At 44.6% G+C, this 19,579-nt stretch overlaps 1 protein-coding gene across 1 annotated transcript in view; it reads right to left on the bottom strand.

Annotated features, from left to right (window-relative positions):
- Window positions 1-17,772, bottom strand: part of LOC124416957 (ALK tyrosine kinase receptor-like) — a 251,107-nt gene extending 233,335 nt beyond the window's left edge. The window contains exon 1 of the mRNA XM_046939073.1: window positions 17,058-17,772. Within this exon, the coding sequence (XP_046795029.1) occupies window positions 17,058-17,757 (700 nt within the window). The 5' untranslated portion in view covers window positions 17,758-17,772. The remainder of the gene's footprint in view (window positions 1-17,057) is intronic.
- Between the last annotated feature and the right edge of the window lie 1,807 nt (window positions 17,773-19,579).

Genomic DNA, 19,579 nt, shown 5'->3' with positions numbered 1-19,579 from the left:
GACAGCTGAACAGAAATAGCAGTTATGGCTTCTTACAGCATTTGTTTGCTGCTGGGTTTTTGGTGGTGGTGGTGTTTTGTGTTTGTTAATAGGATATTTTTCCACAAGTTAGTTATCTTCATTGCTCTCTCAAAGCTAATCCCAATAAAAGACACTTTTTGTTTCCTACATGCTTTGTCACTTATACTCTTAGCAGATGTCTATTCAAAACAACCCAAACTACTTTACTATCAGAAGAAAGCCCTGAGGTCACTCTTACCTACTTTCCTGCAATGCATAATCTTTAAAATTCATTTCATTTTTTCCATGATAATTTTGTGATCTCTTTTGATGCTGAAAGTACTATTTTCTTTTCTTTCCTGGGAGGAACTGCATTTTAATCAGGCTTCCCAGAAAGAGCTTTTGCTGATTTTAATGTGAAAAGAAAATGCAAAGAAAAAAAAAAACACACCACAAAACCCAAAAAACAGGAAATGTAACTTCAGAACGACAGAGCTCATTTGATAGTGCAGAAGTGGCTGAGGTCCTTAAATCCTCTCTTCTCTACAGATCACAGAAAAACATTCAGAAAGATGAACACTGAAATACATTATGCCTACAGACTGCTTGGCTTCTGCTGCACATCACAGGAACATCTGGAGAGATGTAATTAGAGCACAAGCAGCTGCAATGCCCCCGCTTGCTAATCTGAGTAGTTTCATTGTCACCTTGTGCTCCCTCACCAACTGCCACTCGTACCTACTGACCCACGTTTTATGACTCCGTTCTCAGCTGGGCTGTACTGCCATACAGATACTAAACAGCAGTAGGGTCATTGATCTATTCACGGAGCAGGATCGTGTCAATGCTGTGAAGCGCTGTCTCTGTGAGCAAACCAAATACTAGTCCTGTGTGACAAACACATATCCAAGTCATGCCCTAAAGCACTTAGAGAACTCATGCATGACTCGGGATTCAATGATCTTGTCAAAAATTTGTCACTCTCCTAATGAGTCCCTTGCGTTGCACACCACTTTATTCTGCTGATGTGCATAGTGAACAGCCACGTACACAGAGTACCATAAATCTGAATACAGCATGCCAAGCAGCAGAGATGTTCATACTGATGACATTCACAGAAAAGAGAAGAGTGAGTTTAATAACAAATAAGCCACACAGAGTAATGCACCACAGCTCAAGCTGCCCTAAAAATGCCTGACCAAACCCTACTTGGGAACTGCAAAGGCAAACTCATTGGAGCTTTCAGTGTGGTAGAAAGCAGATCTCCACCTCCTGAGACAAATGCTAACAGCCCAGATGTTTACACTCCACATACCTCCACCTGGTAGAAAGCAAATCCATGATCTTCAGGTACCTCTCAGCTGATGTTCCGTTACATGCAGTTTCAGTTGGGGCAGAAAAGACTCACAAGAGCGAGGAGGGGAAGCACAGGTCAAGGCTGACAGTGCAACCCATCACCGCCCACTGCCCATCGCTGACATGACAGATACACCAAGCTGGTTTGGAATGTATGCCACTACCCCAGTTACCAGCCCTAACCAGAGCATTATATGAGAACCCTACAAGATGAAGAAGAACAAAGTGAACTATACAAAGTGTTCAAATATAAAAGACTAAAGAACACATGTTAGGTCAGAGCTTCTCATCTTGCTGGCAGTATCAGAGATGCTCCCAGATGACACATTAGAACACAACCTATTCAATGTTAACAACCTTGGGAGACAGCCAAATTCACTTCTAATTCCCTCCCATTTCAGTAAGACAGAAAGGTTCACTGATGTTGTCATTTTACTGAAAAGAGTATAGTCATGTAAGGCTATGGAACTGCTTACAAAACAACTTGCCACCACACTCAAATACAGCAATTTGTTATTTTATTGAGTGGCAGTCTGACCCATTTTGATGAAATAGCTCAACATGAACATAAGGTTATATTGTTAACAAATGGAATCTTAATTTTTTAATACGTTACTAAATGCATATTAAAAAAAACACCACAAAAATAAACATGAAAACTGGAGTAAAACAGAGTCCTTCACTGTGAAAACATCAGCTAAAAAAAGACCAAATAACTCTTCATTTCATGGATGCTCGTGGCTGAGTCTGAAACACTGAAACTCCCCTTATCTCTCCACTTTGAAGCACAAAGATGACTGGCTCATTTTCCATTTAGCCAGCAAAAAACTTGACAAGACAGTAGTTTATCACTGTGCTGTGAGCCTCCCTTAGCTTTGTCACAACTCTAATGCTACTCAGAGAAACAGTAGCACTCTGCTTTTATAGAGGGCCTTTGAGAAAAGAGATACATGTTCAGAAAAGCAATATAAAAAAATAGGACTTTGGAGGAAATTGCATCAAGGAAGATCTGTGTGGGACCAATCATAGAATCAAAGACTACCCTGAGCTGGAAGGGACCAATGGGGATCACTCAGCCCAACTCCAGGCTCCTCCCTGTCCTTAAGCGTGCACCAAAAGGAATAGCTGAAATTCCCTATTTGTGACCCTAGCAATCTTTAGAACAATAATGGATGCTACAGTGAGATGAGACATCTGTGCTTTGCCCAGGGGAAAACAGTAGAGCTGGTCATGAACCAAGGGGGCATTTCTCAGGATGCTGTTTGAAAGAAGCCCTGGTCCAACAAGGTTAGAGACTGAAAAAAAAAAATATATATATATATATATATATTTCTGAATTGTTCCAAGCCTAAACTAATACAACAAACTACAACTAGAAAGGAATTACCTTTTAAAATAGCCTTGTGTTCCACTCTTAAGGAAGCAAAATTGCTTCTGACAGGTTCTTGGTGATTGCAGGCAACATACCTGCAGGTAAGCCAATAGTCATAAACAGAAAAAAAAGAGTTGAACTCACCAAACTGCTGAAAGGGCTCTCTGAACGCACAGCACTCCTCCTCAAGAAGCAGCCTAAGTCCACAATGATGCTCTCCCTTCAATGGCTGCCCTTACATGAGCCCAGGGTGACCCCAACCCCTCCCCCAACAGGTCCACCCCTTGGGGGGGAGGGGAACTCAGGTGGTGAGCACAGGTGCAAACAATGTTCCTGTGCTCCCTGGCCAGGCACAGCCCTTCACCACGTGCTCAATCACTGGTTCATGCCGTTACCTAACAGTTCCCCTACACCTGGACAAGTTTTCACTATAGTTTAGGTACTTTGCCTGCTCTTTCTCCTGATAACTGTTCACATGACTTATATATAATTTGCTCTGACACTCATATTACTTCTTCCTTTCCTTGAATATTTTAATATGGACCCCAAAATACCCTCTCCAAATGCTTGGGAAAAGGGATTTGGAATCCCCCTTGGAGAGGGATTTCAGTGTTCATGAATGACATGCTAAGGGACAAGATCTACAACTCTATCTCCCCAAATAGGTCTGACTATAGCAGTTATTCAGAAACAACTTTAGAGGCAGGAACTTGTGCTCTTTAACATCTCTATCAGTAGCATCAAAAGAGGGATCAAGTGAACCCTCAGCAAGTCTGCAGATGATACCTTTTTTCCCCCTTCCAATCCTTTTAATCTATTGGGAAAAAAAGAAAAAAAATAATAAAAACCACCTTATTTCCACACTTTTCAGTGACAAAAGGTTACTGGAAATAATGTCAGTATCAGATACTTAGAACTTTTACCATGAGGCATAAAAGGGGCAAATTTACTGACCTTCTTAGTTTGAGGTCTGGAATACCATATAGAAGTATCAAGAAGGTGTGACCACAACAGCACAGTCAGGGTGGGAAAGGGGAAGGGTGCTTACCCTCAGTTACGAGATACAAATGGTCTGTTTGCACTGTATGGTACCTTGGGGACAAACCGAACATAATTTCATATTAAGTAAAGGTAAAAAAAGCTGAGACTAAGTCTTCAGAGAGATAGCACTTAATGAGCAAAGGATATAAAGTTTTTAGAAGGTGATTATCAGAACTTTCCATTTCTTTTAATTTAGGCATATTATGATAAGACAGACAAGTACTTTCCTCCTGGGCTCTGGAGAGCTGATGTTTTTTGCTTTGCATTCACAAGGATGCTTTAGTCCTTCATTCCCATTATTGGGATGATATACCTCTCTTGTCTTCATTCAACTCAGAACCCAGACAGAGGATGCCACAGGTCTGAGAGCTGGCTACAACAGCATGTGTTTAACTGCTAACACCCATGAGCAACGGTTTATGCCCAAAGGTCCACAGTGCAATGACAAGACTTCAAGAGCAAGGGCTCTCAGCATCTCACATGCTTGTTTGGCCAGCGAAAGGACAACACTACTCTAGTGGCTAAATTTAGCAACAGTATCTTCCACAATATCTTTTTTTGCTCATCATCCTAAGCTAGGTGCTTATTTTAAAAAATAAAAATAAAAAAAAGCCTGAAAGGAAACACTTTTAATCTTCTGCCACAAAAGAAACCAAACTTTGGTGTGCTGTGTCTGGTGATGAACAGCAGATGGCCTGGTAGCAAAGAACAGGGAAGGTGGTTTCTGTCCAGTCTGCATGTATCTGAGAGCAAGAGAGTGAAGCAGGTGTACAATCCGAAGATGCCACTGACTTCAGTTGGCTTATGCCTCCCATCAAACTTCAGTTCAAGGCCTTCAAGGAAACCTGGAAATTACGACTGCATGGAAGAGAACCCCCTGCTCTCTATATGCTACAGCATAAATCTGTGGCATATCTCCACTTAGTTTGATCATTCTAGACTGATCTAGTGGGTGGCAGCCCTGCCCAGAGCAGGGGGGTGAAACTAGACAACCTTTAAGGTCTCTTCCAACCTCAGCCATTCTGTGACTCCATAGGATGACAGTCATTGCTTTCTCCACAGAATGCTACACTTCAGTGCAAAGTAACATACTGTCTTCAGTTACACTAATGCAACCCTCTGTAATTTATTTCTCCTAGCATTTCAGTCAATGTCCCGGTGACTCATCTACTTACCAGCTGCACATCTGCTTGACAAATTTTAGAGATCTTTCTTATGCAGTATGTCCTGAATGTCTTTCCAGGGTCTTATGCTTCAGCTCTTTACCGTTTTGAGGATATTGCTCTATTTATTCTCAGCTTCATGGTCCTCTTAATGTTTATCTACCAGCCATATTTCAAGCCACTGTAGTTACAGATAAGGCATTCTGCATCTGATTACTGGCCCAGTTATTACTTGTTTTGTCCTCTATATTTAGATGTATTTTACATGTTTGCTGGCTTCATTTCCACACACTATTACCCTTGTCAGAGAAAGATCATAAAAGTGGCAGGCGTAACAATGATCCTGTACCCAGTTCCAGTAAGTTTACCAATTCTGCTCCACAATCATACCCCCTTAGTCATGATGCTCAGCGTTACTGGCTGCTTGCAACTTACAGTGAGTTGAAAATGAAAAACAAGCTACACTTTTACCTTTTTTTTGTGTTTTTTTTTAATTATTATTATTATCACCTATCAAAATACTGATCCATTTGTTCTCTTCTAAGCTTGATGATATTTCCAGTAGTTAATAAACGTGTAAAGGTGCATTTTATTAATTGACAAGGGACCTAGTTTTTAACTACCTTTAATTTGCATGGTTTGCCTAAGGTCATGAGGTTTTGCCCTTGCAGGAAAATCTGGCTAGATAAGATCCAAGGAGACTCTCACTGACTTCAGTCTTATACCAAATGCTCAGTAAGATACTTAAAAGAATTTTATTTTGGTAATAAAATAAATCCTACAGTGCTCAAGCTCATCTGTATTCTACTTTAGACTCATCCTGTTTCTCCTTATTTGCTTGCATTTCTTACATCAGAAGAAATTTCAAGGTTTCTTTTGACATCCCTACGACCAGCTTGACAGGCAGTGCCTTAGATAATGTGATCCCTCTGTGTACAGCTGTGGGTTCCTGTGGCTGAAGCAGGAATTACAATGCATTTGTTTCATGGCTGTTCTGTTTTCTAGGAAGAGGCTCTACAAAACCATAGCAGTACTGCCTACAGAGGAAACCTGACCGTCCAGCTCCTTAAGACTCGATCTAGTGTGTCATTGTCTGTTTTCAAGCCTGAGCTGTGTCTTTCATTACACTAAAGGTCGCCCTTCCCATTAATCTTGTTGAGCAGCTCTCCTCTCCAAGCTCTGCTGCCCACAATTTGCGATTCCTTATTGTTGAGCATCCATCACACATAAAATTGTTTCTAAGCACCCCATTACTCATATATTTAGGGATGTCAAAGAAAGGCCTCCATGTAGCTCCCAAAGCACTTTAGAATTCCCTTCTGCTTTCCCATCAAAAAGGCAAAAAGGACACAAACAGACAGCATCTTATTTGAACTTACCAGGAAGGTAGATTTCCTTACACAGAAAGTTATAAGGAGAAGCAAGGCAAAGAAAAGCAACAATAAGTACAGTACATTTACTGTTTATCATGCATTAACCGATATCACAAGGCTCAGCTGAGCAAGAATCCAGCCCTGAGTCTTTCAAGTGACTTTTTCAGTGCCAATACAACATAACAACTTGACCCTGTACAGAAACTAACACAAGTTTCCTTTCTCTCATACTGTCATTTATATTACCTAACCCAATGGCGTTTCAGAACTTAAGCTATTAGAGCCGCCTTCTGCTTAACATGGTCTTCAGTTTGGTTCTGGGACCATCTCTATAAACAGTCATGACATACAGCTATGTCCTGAGGAGATCTGGTAACCTTCTGGGAAACAAAGAAACCCACTGAGCTCATTAATATGGGGTACCTAATGAATTTTCATCAAGAACTTCCATACGTCTCAGAGGAAGTTGCGTAGCTCTTCTCTAAGCAGCACATCTGAAAAAGTTGGATTTCACACACTTATTAAAAGGAAAAAGAAGGATCAATTGATTTCCAGGGGCTATCTATTAATGGATTCCCTTTCCCAGCACAGGATTGCAGCACTCACTCGTTTACTCATTCATTCATCACACCTCTGCAGCTGCGCAAACAGATTCTGTAAACAAAATCTTTCCACCAGCAAACTCCCACTGTGCTAGCAGTATTAAGCGGCAAGCACACGAACACCCTGCAGAGAAGCAGAGTTCATTGATATTTCTTTTTTCCTCTTTTCATATAGTTGACACTGCTTTACAATTGACGTAAAAAAAAGTAATAAACCTCAATATATTAAGTCTCCATACAGACTGGTTGCTGAAGGCTTAATATCAGCCATAATTATTATCCATAAAATGTTATTGAATCAATCCTAAAACTTAATGCTGTCTTGTTTCAGGAGATAAAGAACAGTATACGGCTGGCAAAGCAGAGAAAGAAGGTTGATCAAAAGCTCAGTGTTTCATGTCATTTCAAACTCTAAGAACAAAAGGGACTGGGCACTTCAAATGTTATCCAAAATCCAATGAGCTGGTTTTTGTCTCCTTGACAGAATCTAGTGGCACAAATAGATATTCAGGAGATGTTCTTCTTTGAGAACATGATGCTTCCGCCCAGATGGAAGACACAACTCTTTTCTTGAGTTGAGGACTGGTGAACATCGCTCCTTTGAGATGTTGTGATGCACCTTAGACTGTAATCTGCAATTAGTAGTGAAATCACCTCAACACTGAGGGGTTTCTCTAAACTGCAACCTCCCACCATTTATCTGAGCCCTTGTGCTACTCACAGCACCTTGATCAGCTTCAAAAACAGCCATTTGCCTTTCTAGTCCACGCGTTAATGCATGAGCTCCCCATCTGCAAAGCAGTTCCTTGGCCAGAATGTGTCAGGCAGCTGCTAAATGGAGCACTTGGGCTGCCCTAACACTTACAGCTGATTAAGACCCATATTCTCCTTGCCCACAAACATTTTATTTGACTTTCTGCAATCAGAATATCATCAATAATCCAGTTCTCTTCTTCTTTTTCTGTAGTACACAACTGCAAGAATCTCATCTCTCCAAAGAGCTGAGAAGAATGTGACAAGAGAGCAGGGAAAAAGCAAAGCAGACCAATGTTTGCCCTCTCCTACCAAAAAGCCATAGTGCTTCCCAGCAAGAGCCTATTGCTCCTGAGTAAAGCAAGCTTCATCTGTTCTCTTCCTTGGTTGCTAAGCAAATACTAACCATTATGTGGACAACCCATTGCTCTGTCAACTGAGATACTGCCCAGGAGAACCGCAAGCTCTTGTGCTTTACAAAGAGAGGTTGTGACTTCAGGGCCAAAGCTTGGGCCAGCCCTGACTATAGATCCACTCTCCACCTCCTTAATGCACTTATTTGGCCATGTAACCATTAAATTGGGAGTGCTTTATGAAATAGTTCCATATTTCAAAAATAGAACAAGTACTCCAAGGAAACCATGCAGAACGGTAATAGAAAATATGTACAGGGAAATCTATTCTGAAATGTCTACGTAAAGAGAAGCCAAGGAATTCCTTCTCTTAAAGATTTGATTAACCTTTTGCTGATGAAAGGAGATTACTGATCAAGAGCAAGATGAGGTCAATGCAGTAATTATATTTTGAATCCTCTTCAAACAAGCCTCTTGCACGATGTAAAACAAAAAAAGTTGATAAAACAAATTGTTATTTAAACCAAGTCTTTTAGAAGAATAATTAACCTATAATAACTATCCTGGCCTCCTCTTCACCCTTGAAAAGTAATCCCTTCTCATTAGTTTCAAGTTTAATTAGTGTCAGTAATGAATTGTCCCTCAGAAATAACCATTGCATCATGCTCCCTAACGCTGACACATGCTGTCCTATGAGTGGAAAGGCCAGAGGGCAATCCCTGAAGACAGAGAGCTGCTCAGCAGATCACGGATCCTCTCAAAAATCATTTTAAAACAACAAAATGAAACAAAAACCCACAACCCAATAAATTTATTTGAAAGACAAATGTTGCAAACAGTTTGAAGCAAAGAGGATTCCAGGTTGCTTTGCCAATAATTGCTGCAGTGTTTCCAGTAAGACACTCTGCTCTAATTTTGTGCTCTTTCTTGGCCTTTCGTGGGAAGCAGAAAGAAACATCACTGTTTGGTACATTCTATATGAGAAAATTGTATTCAACACTTGCATTCTAACATAATCAAATACTGCTTTTGCCATCTCTGGTTTCTGCGGTCTCTCTGTAAAATAAATATAATAATGCTTAGAGATGTCAGTAGGGTGATAAGGCTTAAAGAATTTTGAGAAGATGAAAGGGGCTATAAAAAGCCCATACATTCTGATGCATCTGAGATAGCTTGGTACTTAAAGGGCCAGGAGAAACAGCATGCAAATGCCAATGTACGTACTGAAATCACAAGTCTGTTGCACCTTGTAGAGCTCTGTGGTTTCCAGCAGGTGAAATAACAGGTATTCAGCTGCATATCACAGGCACTACAGTGACTGCATTCATAAAAGCTGATGCAAGCTTTCACAACTCAGCTAGAAAGAAATCTCCAATGACATAAAAGTCCTGGAAAGAGCATGACGTGGAAAATATAAACAGTTCCAAAATGTCTATTGGGGCACATCACTGAGTATGTGTATAGACAGGTATTACCTCTTCCTAACAGACGTCAAGAAGTACATAGTACAAGTAGCCAAACACGGCCATGTCATTTGCCACACTCACCACCAAGCGTTCTCTTGTCTTCACCTGATCACCTCACCACAGAGCCATCATCTCTCCCTTTGCACAGCTCATAACTCAGAGAGAGTGATGTGGTTTTCTTTCAAGATATAGTTTTGTAAGATAGGAGACTGGAGAGAGCTGCTTGTCAGTGAGAAGATGGTAAGAAGGTTGCAGAAAGGGCCCACACCTCTTCCTTTACAGTGCATTGCTACAGTGGACATCCAAGTCCAAACCATTTCCACATATGTACCTGTTTTAACAGGAAAGTTCCTCTGCCTTGCTATAAACATTGGGTGGCCACTAAAAGACTTCTGCAATCAGCAGACTAATTGGAAGAGCTGCTAGAGGCAGGCTTGTGGAGAGCACACCCCTCGTTTGTAGAAAGGTCTAGATGAAAGGTTCAGGCCTAGCATCACACTTCTGCCATTTGTAATCGTGTAAGAAATCGGCACATCACTGAAGCTACAGATAATCTAAAATCTCACATTCTGTATTTATTTCCAATACCTTAAGCAGAAAATCAGAAACAGAGCTTCTCACACCATATCCATGAGGTTTTCCCTTCCCTGAAAAGCTAAGTTTGCCATTCTGGCTTTAAGAATGGATAGTGTTTTAACAGGCAAAAGCATGGCTCATAGTTTTTACGAAACCAGAAATCCAATCTTTTGTAACATCAGGCAAAAGCACTGTCATTTTAAGTTTCAGAAGTTGGCTATCCCTTAGAAGGCAATAGCAGCACTATGATTAGCTCTGCAGACATGGAAGTAAATCAATATGGGAGGCTGTTGTAGTTTTTCCTTAGAAACCTCAAGAGTTCAAACTGTATTTTTCTGCCTTTATTGAAGTTATTAGAAAGTCATGGTAATCTGCAAAAATAGCATCTTCCACCCAGTGGAGTTTAGAAGCCATCAGTACTACCCCTGTTAAGCAAAGTGTGTGCCACAGAATGATGGATTTCATGTTAAAGCCCTCTGCTGGCTCCAATTCCTTGTGTGATGCTCTCGTCCTCCACGCTCGCTCACTGCTATATTCACTAACGGCAGACCCAATATTGCAAGATAATTAAGTCAGAATTAGAGTCAAAGCAGAACTCGATTCCCGCAACGACTCAACAACTCTTTGTAAAACACTGAAGGTCAGTGGCAAAAGTAAAAACAAATGCAAAATACTAACTGATAGAATATTTTCACATCACAGGGATCACTTGGCATTCAGCACCTATTTTTCCATGCTTGATTCTATCTTTGTGCAACAGTTTACCATTTTCTTTAGAATGGCTGTTGTTAGAAAATAGCCTGGAGTCTGTGTAGCAAACCACCAGCTCTATCTGCTGGATCCAGCTAGAACAATTCAACCACGTGTCACATCCTGCAGGAGGGACAAGTGAAGACGATTCTCTTTCACTACCACTGACATAGTTTACAGCTTCTGAGAGCAGAGATATCTAAGTCCTATCTGTGCTGTCATGGCATATTTCTGAGTAGCCATGCTAAGCAGTACAGTGACAACCAAGAAACTACTTGGCTGCCTCAGTCATAAATCACAGTACCCATGTAAATTAGACTTTAGTCTCAGAATGTGTTTCTTGCCTAAATATTTAAACACATAAATAACTTCTAGCGATTCCAGCTTGTCATTTTAAGCTTTCTGACATTCATTGTTCAGAGGAAAAGAAAGGTCAGACTTATCAAATCTGCATTTATGCTTCCATGACATTTTTCTCCAACCAAGTTTTTTTTTGAATTAGGGGAGCAAGACAAATGTGGCACATTTCAGAACAGACTTTTCTTGGCTCAGCACTGCGGCCCTGCTGAGCAGCTCCTCAGCAAACAGCTGCTATGGCTCAGAGGGCAGAAAGAGATGTGGAAAGCAGGCAACTTGGGCTGCTTGCTGCTAGATGTATCCTTATCAATGTCCTAGTCTCAGTGCTCCAGGTTCTGGGTAGCACAAGCAGATGCTTGGGAAGTGTCCAGGTACAGTGTTTAACCTGACTGCTGCTTGGGAAGAAATCTCAAGATGAACTCCCAAAACACCATCAACCCAAATAAGTTAGCACAGATACATTGGGAAGGTGGTGTTTTCTTGACTATGACAAAGTTCAGTTATGATTCTAAGATTTGTGAAATGTATAGGAGCTAAATGCTGCCCTCGCTTTCTCTATTACCTTTAGACTAATTCACAAATGCTGTCACAAACCCAGATTATATATGCAAGATATGCAGTGAGCCCCATGATGAGATTACATTCAAATACAATTCAGACACCGCAAGACCACTTCTGATTCTGAAGTGTGTTTCTACCTTTGTATAACAAAGCATTAAAGTTTCCTACTGCACTCCTTTGATGTAGGTATTTATTCTCTGTACTTAAGGATGAGGAAATTAAAGCACAACAAGATTAGAGAAGGTATCTTTTTAAAATCTGCTCTAAATTTTCATACATGATAAAAAAAATAAACCCAATAAATGTGCTCCTTTGGGTGTTTATTCATGGATCTTTTACTGAATAAATTTATGAGTAGGAATATCTATAAGAACAATGTGTTATGCCTAAGAGCAAATGAAATTTGCAGATGAAAAAGACCTGGAAATCCCAACCATACTGTGTCATAATCTCACCTCCCACTGAAGAGGGCACCACCACATGACTCCCAGCAGAACCACATGGAATAGCAACCACAATACGTTTTCCATGAAATACTTAAAGACTGAGCAGCATCTCTAAAATCATCTGCCAACTCATCACCGACAAACGTGCAAAGCCCAAAGTGATTTGTGGTCAGCAGGTACACAGTGAACAAGGCACCATCATTAAGACAGTTGTGAGCTGTGAGTTTCCTCTGGCATTGGTGATGTAGGTAAGTGCCTTGGCAAGGACCAGGGCAGGGCAGCACAGAGACCTGGGACTGTCCTGCCCACCAGCCCAGCCAAACCCAGCACTATTGGCTTCCTTCCTTTCCAGGAGGCATCGTCATTTCAAGAAGAGGCACTGCAGACTGGCTAAATCCATGTTTCTGGAGAGCACAAGGGAGTGGTGTTCTACAAGAAGGTGCTATAGGCACGATACTTAGAGCAGGGAGGACTGAGAAAGATGCTCCTAGGCACAGTCTGGATTCACTGCAATTTAGCTACTGGTAACCGGCATGCAGTATTCTAACACCTAGAACAACCCAAGGGTAGAAGAAGAAAACCTCAGTTTGCACTAATGCGTGTCTAAGAAAGGCATAAAACTCCAGCAGAACATACAAAAACTACTTGCACTAAAATGGAAGCCATTCAGAAGCCCTGCTGCAATGATTCAGACTTATTCACTGAGTTTTGCCTAATTTACCAGAGGAGAAAGATCCCATCTCACATACCAGATCCAATCCCTCGACTGTACATGAGAGAACAATGGAGAGCAACTGCAAAGTGACTGAAGCCTTTTACAGCCTTCGGCTCTGCATGGCGCAACTCCAAACTCTGTTCTTTGGAAGCAGAGAAACAAAACAAACAAGAACAGAAAAATACAATCATTGGACCCCGATCAAACACTGGTGCCTCAGAAACATGTGGAAAACGCTGAGACTTTACTACAGACAGCTTTCAGCTCAGAGCTCTGATTTTCATTTTCAAAACATCCACTCTCAAAAACATATTCTCCTCTGCTCCGAAGTTCTTTCTAATCTCATGTAAGAAATTCCTCCTGCAGATGAGCTCAGGTGCACAGCAGCACTACCCTGAAGATGCAAAGCCGAACTGTCTCAGTGTTATAATAGCGGTGGTATGCAGTGAATGCAGTTTCAGGGAGAGTATGTGTTTCAAGTTAATAAAATTGGAGATGAAGGCCACGGTGCAGGAGTAATATTTCCCCTAGCCAGAGGATAAGAAGTTATGCATGGCTATTGAAGAAACAAAATTGGAACGTTAAATCTATTTCATGAATTAAAGTACACTGACCTTTAGAGGGAGGAATGACTCATTTTCATCCCTCTATGCCCCTTTTTAACACATGCTTCCCACCTTTGCATATGTAAGCAGCAATTAGGTCTCATGGAAAGTTATTTTATGGGCATTTCAGCTTATTAAACTTCCTGAGTAAACTTAACAAAGATGTATTTAGCAACGCTTGTGGTCCAGGTACACTACAGTAAGTGATTTGGTTACCTGTGGCATTAACATGAGGAAACACAAACTCCTCTGCAGGGCTAGAACAGATAGGCTCTGGATCTCTATGGAGCCCATGCAAGTGTGGAGCAATCAGGCACTGAGAGTATTTGCAGGATAGTAGAGCACAAATTCCTGCAAACTCAATGGCTTGACTGTTAAACAACAGCACTCCAACAAGAACACCTTTTACTAACTGTGTTTGGTAACACGCTGAGACAAATTGCTTCATGCCCCACACAAACACGCTATTAAAAAGGGAAGGGCTTCACTTCAGTGAAATATCTCTCAGCCAGTATCAGAGCACAACAGCTAAAAACAATACAGCTTTATTTACAGGACTCTTTTGTAACCTTAAACTCAATGGGAATTCAGCTCCTTGCAGGTTTTTCTCATCCTGATGTACCATTCAATCTCCATTCCCAGGGAGGATAATTTTATGAAAGTAATTAAGCAAGGTAATTACATTTTTTTTTTTCCTGGGAAGTACTACAATCCTGGGCATCTCCAGCACTTTTAGGAAAAAAAAAAAACCAACCCAAAAAAACCCACTAAGTGTGTCAACATCAGTAAAGCCTCTTTGCAGTGTTGATGGGAGGATTGTGTTGTTTGAAATCCATTTCCAATTAGCTTAAGCAATGTAGGAAAGGCTCAGTTGCCTTAGGAAGGGCTTTAGTTAAGCCCTGTTCAAATTAGCTGCAATGGTGATAATAATTGCTGGAATCTGCACACTTATGGGCTGGTGGATGCTGCTCGTGCTGCTATCACTGTGTCAGCACATCCTGCTGTCAGCAGGGCTACGTGGTGCAAATTTAAGGATGGCAGTGATGTGCGGTGTTCATATAGGCAGCACCTTCACCACGCAAAAAGAATGGATTTTTAACATCCTCCACAACTCCATGCTAAAAGCCTATGATCAAAGCCTTATCGTGGTATAAATACGCTACAGTTTAATTACTGGCAAAGCAGACAGAAATTAATAGCAGTATTGCACTTCAGGAACATCAGTGCAGAATTCAGGAGGAAGCTGGAATTGTTGCAGGAGGTCAGGAACAGCTGCTAGGAGAAGGTACTGCTGTGAAATAGGTAGCCGAGCTCTGCATTCCTTCTGCTCCTCCTATTCCTGCATCCCTGCAATGGACTCTGCAAGGCTGTATTGCAGTAAAAGCAGCAGAGCCTTGCCTTCAGCATGATTTCACTGGGCAGAGCTAACTGCTGCTCATCCCTCAGCAAAAACAGATTTCTCAACAACGAGGACAACACCCAGAGCCTGACGAACTTTGCTTAAAGCTCCGTGCTGTGCTCACAGCATCACAGTGCCTGTTCTCTCATATCCTTCACCCAGGTTAAAAACCACACCTTCATCCTCAAAGATGACAGCTACTTGCCCTCCAGCTCCCTCACTGCTAAAGGCACTGGAGCTGAACTAGCATTAAAAGCTAAGGCTGCATCTCCACTGTCAAAGAGGGAGATCCTTGAGGCAAAGGAACCGCTACTCCTAAAGAATTTCCCAAAGAGAGAAAAAGAAAAGAGCAGGCAGGGTGTGTTTGGGCATCTTTATTATTATTTCATAACTATTTTTCACGGTAACATATTGAGGCAAGAGCTGCAGAAGGCAGGGAGGGAGCACTGGCCTCACCCAGACACCTTACAGCAGGTGATCCCTCTATCTCACCTCTGCCAAAACCGGCCCAGGGAGGGCTAAGCCAGGCATCTCACTTCAGCCCCAAGCATAAGACTGATTCACATAGAAACCTTTCTGATGGTCTGCTTTGATTTTAGCTGCAGGTAGCAAGGAATGAGATGAGTTCCACTGGCAATTACTCACATTGCTGGCCCAGCTTTACAGTTGAACATTAAAAAAAATAATCAGTTGCTCCAACTTCATATTCAAAACCCAGCACTGACTTCTCTCAGCACTTGCAAACATACGTAGGTTTGTTTTGTGGTCCATTAAGTGGCTACTCAGGGACACACCACCGGTGCCTCCACAGCTTCATAGAAGCTACCAAACCGAGCTCATGGTGACAAGTTATTCGGTCCTGCAGCCCCCTCGCTATTACAGCCTTTATACGAGAGCCTGAATCAGAGCTTGTGTGAAAGGTACCAGGCACAAGCAGGATGGAAGTCTCTCCTGATCATTGGCCCAAATCACACATTGGATTTGAGGATTTGGATTGGATTGAGGAGCTGCCCCTTACCTTGACTTCACATCCCTATCAACCAGGACTAAAAATATGAGCCAGGGTCTTTCTTCAGAGAGATGCCAATGCTATGTGAGCCCCCTCAGGTACGTGGCTTCTTATACTGTAGCTGATACAGTCCACCAAGTACCATCTGTGGTATTAAAAGGGACAGGAATCAACTCAGTGCCAGCTCACTGTGGCTGAACTTGACCAACAGCTCAACACTCAATTGTCATCCACACACAGTGGGATGGAAGAGGAAACTGAAAAGTGCAGTCACTGACGGGTTGAGATAATGACAGGTTAATAACAAAGAAAAAAATAATTTAAAATAGCAAGAAAAGTACCGAATGAGTGATGCACAGCACAATTGCTCACCATCAGCCAACTGATGCCCAGCCAGTCCCTGAGCAGCAGCAGCCCCCCAGCGTTACCCCGGTGTTATTGCTCAGCATGACACCACATGGTAAGGACATCCCTGGGACCGGCATGAGGGAGCTGTGCCGGTGCTGTCCCCTCCCGGCTCCCCGTGCCCCTCAGCCCCTGCCTGCCTGCAGGGCAGCGTGAGAAGCTGGGAAGTCCTCGGCTCTGCTCAGCAATAACTGAAGCAACCGTGTGTTAACATTATTCTCATCCTACATCCAAAACACGGCACCCTCTCAGCTTCAAGGAAGAAAATTAACTCTCGCTCAGCTGAAAAAAAAAAAAAAGCTGGGAGAGAACAGCTTTCTTTCACGTTTGCCTGTCACCCACCGTATGTTTAGAAAAGGGTAATAACGCTGACAGCAATGCCGAATAGTATTCGTGTATCACTCTGACCGTCACGCTCAGCTTTGGAATGCTTCCGCCGTTCCCCGAGGTTCGCCCGCACATAACCTTGGGAATCCCTCGCAGCCCTTTGAGTAAAGAACACACCCTAAAAAAGGACGGGGAGCGTCAGACAGCCTGACCTTGCTCTCCTGAAGCTAACGACACTTCCACCTTCGGGTCCCACTTGCGGCTGCCTGGCTCAACGCCCGCACTGTATATAAACCCCTCGGCGCTCCCTAAGCAGCCCTCCTGGCCCCCCATCCCGTCGGTACGTTGGGCGGCAAGGACGAGCCGCAAAGGGAAGCCGCGGCCGGCGGGGGGAGCTGGCAGTGCCCGGCATGCAGCGCCCGGCTCACCTGCCGCCGAGACGTGGAGGAGGAGGCGGGGGCGGGCGGCTCGGATGGCCGCCGAGAGCCCTCGCTCGCCGCCCGGAACGGCTCCGCGGCGCTCGGGCATCACCCGCACCCGCAGCCGCCCGTCTCCGGCGCGGAGCCAGCCGGCGAACGGCTCGCTGAGGTCGAACTCCAGGCGCGCCCCGGCGGCGCAGCCGTCCCGCAGGCTGCCCTCGCCCACCTCCAGCACCAGCTGCTTGGCGCGCCGCAGCCGCCGCCCGCCCGCGGAGGGGCCGCCGGGGTGGACGAGCGGCGCGGCCGGCGGCGGCTGGGAGGGCCCTCCTGGGGCGGCGCGGAGCAGAGGCGCGCAGTCCAGCAGCAGGCGGCCCGTCGCCGAGGCGCGGCCCGGCGGCCCCAGCAGCAGGTCCCGCACGTAGGCGCGGAACAGCGAGGGCACGACGAAGTCCACCGCCAGACTCCTCCTTTGCAGCCGCGACAAGCCGGGGCCGTCCCGCGGCCCCGCCGCCCCCGGGGCTAAGCTGAGGGCGAGGCAGGCGGCGGCCAGGAGACGGGCGGACAGCCGGCCCCCCGCCATCACCCGCCCGGCCGGCCGGCAGCCCGCGGGAGCGATGGCCGAGGAGCGGCGCTGGCGCGGGGCCGGTTCGCCCGGAGCCGCTGCTGCGCGGGCTTTGCCGGCTCCAACTACCCGCCACAACGCGGGCATTACCCGGCGAGCGCTGACGTCACGCTCGAGCCCGCCCGCCAACAGCCAATGGCGGCTCGGGCAGCCGTCATTATGCAAATAAAGGGGGCGGGGCCGGAGAGGCGGGGGCGCGCCCGGCGCCCATTGAGAGAAAATGGGAAAGCGCGCCCGGGCGGGCTGCAGCGCCCCGGGACGGGCGGGGCTGGGGACCGAGCCGCCGCCGCCGCCGCGCCCCCGCGTGGGCCGCGCCCCGGGGCCGGTACCCGCGCGCGGTGGGAGGCTGCGGGCTCCGGGCTCCCGCCCCCTCCGCTTTCTCTCTCCGGACAGGCAGTGAGGGATAGCGCTGCCCGTCTGTCTCCCTTCCCTCTTTGCTCCCATCCTTCTTTCCGTTCCCGGATTCCCTCCCTCCCTCCTTACCTCCATACGAGCCGAGGTCTCCCCAGCAGCCCTGGGTACGTTCCTTCTGTTGAGAAAAATAAAAGAGAGAGGTGAGGGGAAGGAATCGCACCGCAGAAGTCATTGTGAAGAATTGAACGGAACCGTTCCGTTTCAGAATGAAAACAACAGCCTTGAGAAAGGTTCATGTACCAATTTCCCTTATTTTTACCTCTATTAAATACAATAAAATGGCTGTAATTACGTTAGAGCTGTGCCTTAGGATAGCTAATCATAGCTCATTCATATTTCTGGAAGTTGCCTGCATGAATTAATGACTTCTTATTATCTCTTTAGTTTGATACTTAATGCATGTATATTTTTATAATCTAGGTACTTCGACTATATAATCATTAGGGTGCAATTATTCTGTCATGTGGTTATTCTTCTGCTTATATCAAATTAATGTTAATATACAGATACTCTGGAGCAGAACCACCGAGTAATTCCCCCATAATTGTAGCGCTAAAGAGTGTAATTGCAGGCGCAGTGCTAGAAAAGAAACAAGATCTTTCTGCGCAGAGGAGCTGAAGGAGGAACTTCAGGGCAGCTGTCACATGAAGAGTTACATAATGCATCCCATACAGGAAGGCGCTTCTGTGCTGCATTCAGCCCCGTACAGGTGTGCAAACGCAAAGCCCATCCTGTGCCCAAGGAGGCTGTGGATGCCCCATCCCTGGAGGCATTCGAGGCCAGGCTGGATGTGGCTCTGGGCAGCCTGGTCTGCTGGTTGGCGACCCTGCACATAGCAGGGGGGTGAAGCTAGGTGATTCTTGTGGTCCTTTTCAACTCAGGCCATTCTATGACGGTGTTTTCCCAGCCAATGCTGGGCTGGGTACATGCCCTCTTTCCGCTTCTTGCAAGCTCTTCTTGCTTTGCAGTCCATTAGATTGACTTGCTTAACGTGTGAATTCCAGCCATTCACTTTTAGCTTTCAGTAATACTCTGGGGTTTGGGCTTCCTTTTCTTAGATGAGCAAGACTGGAAGAATACTGGAATACACACAAGCTATATGCTCTTGACTTTCCATTCAGCCTCTTCTTTTACTCCTGTGGACATTCACATGGATGTGCATGTCTGTGGGTTGGGAGCCCAGTCCTCAAACCTGCCTTCTTCAAATTCTGCTGGACTGCTGTCTCCCTCTGCTTGAGCACCACATGCTGGTGAGTCTCCCACAAGAGAGATGGCAATTACTGCAGAAAAGTGGTGTGTTAGGCACAGGAAATGCTCTAAAAATTCCCTCAGATGGTTTATAGTAGGTTATTTTTCTGCTTTTGCAGGTCCGATTTCTGTCATGTGAAGGCAGAACTGTAGGACTTCCGCAGTTTTCAGTTCTTTGCATTTTCCTCTTGGATTCGGCCAGCTTGAGCTGAATGCTCAGCTCATGTGAGTGAAAGTAAGTCTTCCA

This window comes from Gallus gallus, chromosome 3, assembly GCF_016699485.2.
Source record: "Gallus gallus isolate bGalGal1 chromosome 3, bGalGal1.mat.broiler.GRCg7b, whole genome shotgun sequence".
NCBI lineage: Eukaryota > Metazoa > Chordata > Aves > Galliformes > Phasianidae > Gallus > Gallus gallus.
Note: the sequence above shows the minus strand (reverse complement) of the source record. Positions and strands in the feature narration are given on the sequence as shown.